At 33.6% G+C, this 1,614-nt stretch overlaps 1 protein-coding gene across 1 annotated transcript; it reads left to right on the plus strand.

Annotated features, from left to right (window-relative positions):
- The first annotated feature begins 330 nt into the window (after positions 1-330).
- LOC118774179 (olfactory receptor 10R2-like) lies at positions 331-1,275 on the plus strand. The gene has a single exon (XM_036523338.1). The coding sequence runs from the start codon at positions 331-333 to the stop codon at positions 1,273-1,275; it is 945 nt and encodes a 314-aa protein (XP_036379231.1).
- The last annotated feature ends 339 nt before the right edge of the window (positions 1,276-1,614 follow it).

Raw genomic sequence — 1,614 nt, forward strand, 5'->3', positions numbered from 1 at the left:
AGGGAGGTATGGTTTTTGGGGCAATTTACATTTAGTCACAACAGGCAATTTTGTACTGGTATTTTTAATGGATATGTGGGTGTGAATGTTAAGTCTGAATTCCAAAAACTGGCAAATAGTTACTCAGTCTGAATTAGCCCCTTAATAACAGCACCCTTAAAATGAGGTTAATCAACACCAAACTGTATAATGTAAATACTTTGATACTTTAATAAATAGTAAATACTAAAATATTATTACATTCAGATTTAACAACTGGAATGTTTTCATATTTTATAGTACTCAACCATTCTTTTCTGTATTGTGCTCTGCAGAGACCCAAAGATGACAATGGAAAACACATCCACAGTGACAGCAATTATATTGACTGCCTTTTATGAAATGGAGAAGCTGAAATATCTGTATTTTGTTCTTTTCTTTTTATTGTACATCATCATTGTTGTCTTCAACTTTGTTATTATTGGGATAATTTGCACTGATAGGGCTCTACATGAGCCAATGTATATCTTTGTGTGCAACTTGGCATTTAATGCATTGTATGGTAGTACAGCCTTATTACCCCCACTTCTGAGTAATTTACTGTCACCCTCTCATGAGGTTTCTCTTCCCTGTTGTCAGGCACAGGTCTTTTGCTTACACACATATGCAATTAGTGAATTTACCATTTTAGCAGTAATGGGCTATGACAGATATGTTGCCATTTGTCACCCATTACAGTATCACAGCATGATGTCTGTTTCAAAAGTTTATAAGCTTACTGTTTTTTCCTGGGTTTATCCCTTTATTGCATTTATGATAGTTTTTGCTCTAACTTTACAACTAATATTATGTGAAAAAATAATTGACAAAGTGTATTGCATCAACTATTCACTTGTGAAGCTCTCCTGTACAGATACAGCCATTGTAAACATTGTTGGACTAATTTCACTTGTTGTGTATACTGTACCTCAGCTTGTAATGATACTTTACTCATACTCACAGATTCTCAGAATCTGCTTACTGTCTTCCAAAGAAGCACAGATGAAAGCACTGAAAACATGTGCTCCCCATTTAATAGCCATGTTCAACTATTCTATCGGATGCTTTTTTGAAATATGTCAGAATAGATTCAATATGGATTATGTACCTTATGGAACTCGCATATTCATGTCCCTGTACTTTTTAATATTTCCTCCCATGATTAACCCTGCCATCTATGGAATGAGCATTCAAGCCATTAGAGTTCGGATTTTCAAATTACTCCATCGTGAAAATAAGCTAATACCAACTCTATAGCTGGTAGAAAGAAAGAAATTATATTTGTGGCTTCATGTTCATGTCAAGAGGAATGTTCTGTCACTACAGACAAAATATTACATATAACTGACATTGATTATCACAGAAAGGATTGGTAGAAATACCAGTTATTAAAAAAAGGAATTTATGAGAAATAACAATTTTAACACATTGGATGGGACTAACATGGCAGTTTATGCTTCATTTGTGTTTACTATCAACCAGATATTTACATTTTCAGCAATGCATACATTTGCTGTAAATCTTTTTGAAGAATCTCAAAACAAAAACACATTATTAGCCATAACACTTACAGCAAAATGTATGCATAGACATGCA

Source organism: Megalops cyprinoides, chromosome 3 (genome assembly GCF_013368585.1).
Source record: "Megalops cyprinoides isolate fMegCyp1 chromosome 3, fMegCyp1.pri, whole genome shotgun sequence".
NCBI classification, from domain to species: Eukaryota; Metazoa; Chordata; class Actinopteri; order Elopiformes; family Megalopidae; genus Megalops; species Megalops cyprinoides.

Coding starts and splice junctions, on each gene's coding strand:
- LOC118774179 (XM_036523338.1), top strand. CDS start 331: ATGGAAAACACATCCACAGTGACAGCAATTATATTGACTGCCTTTTAT.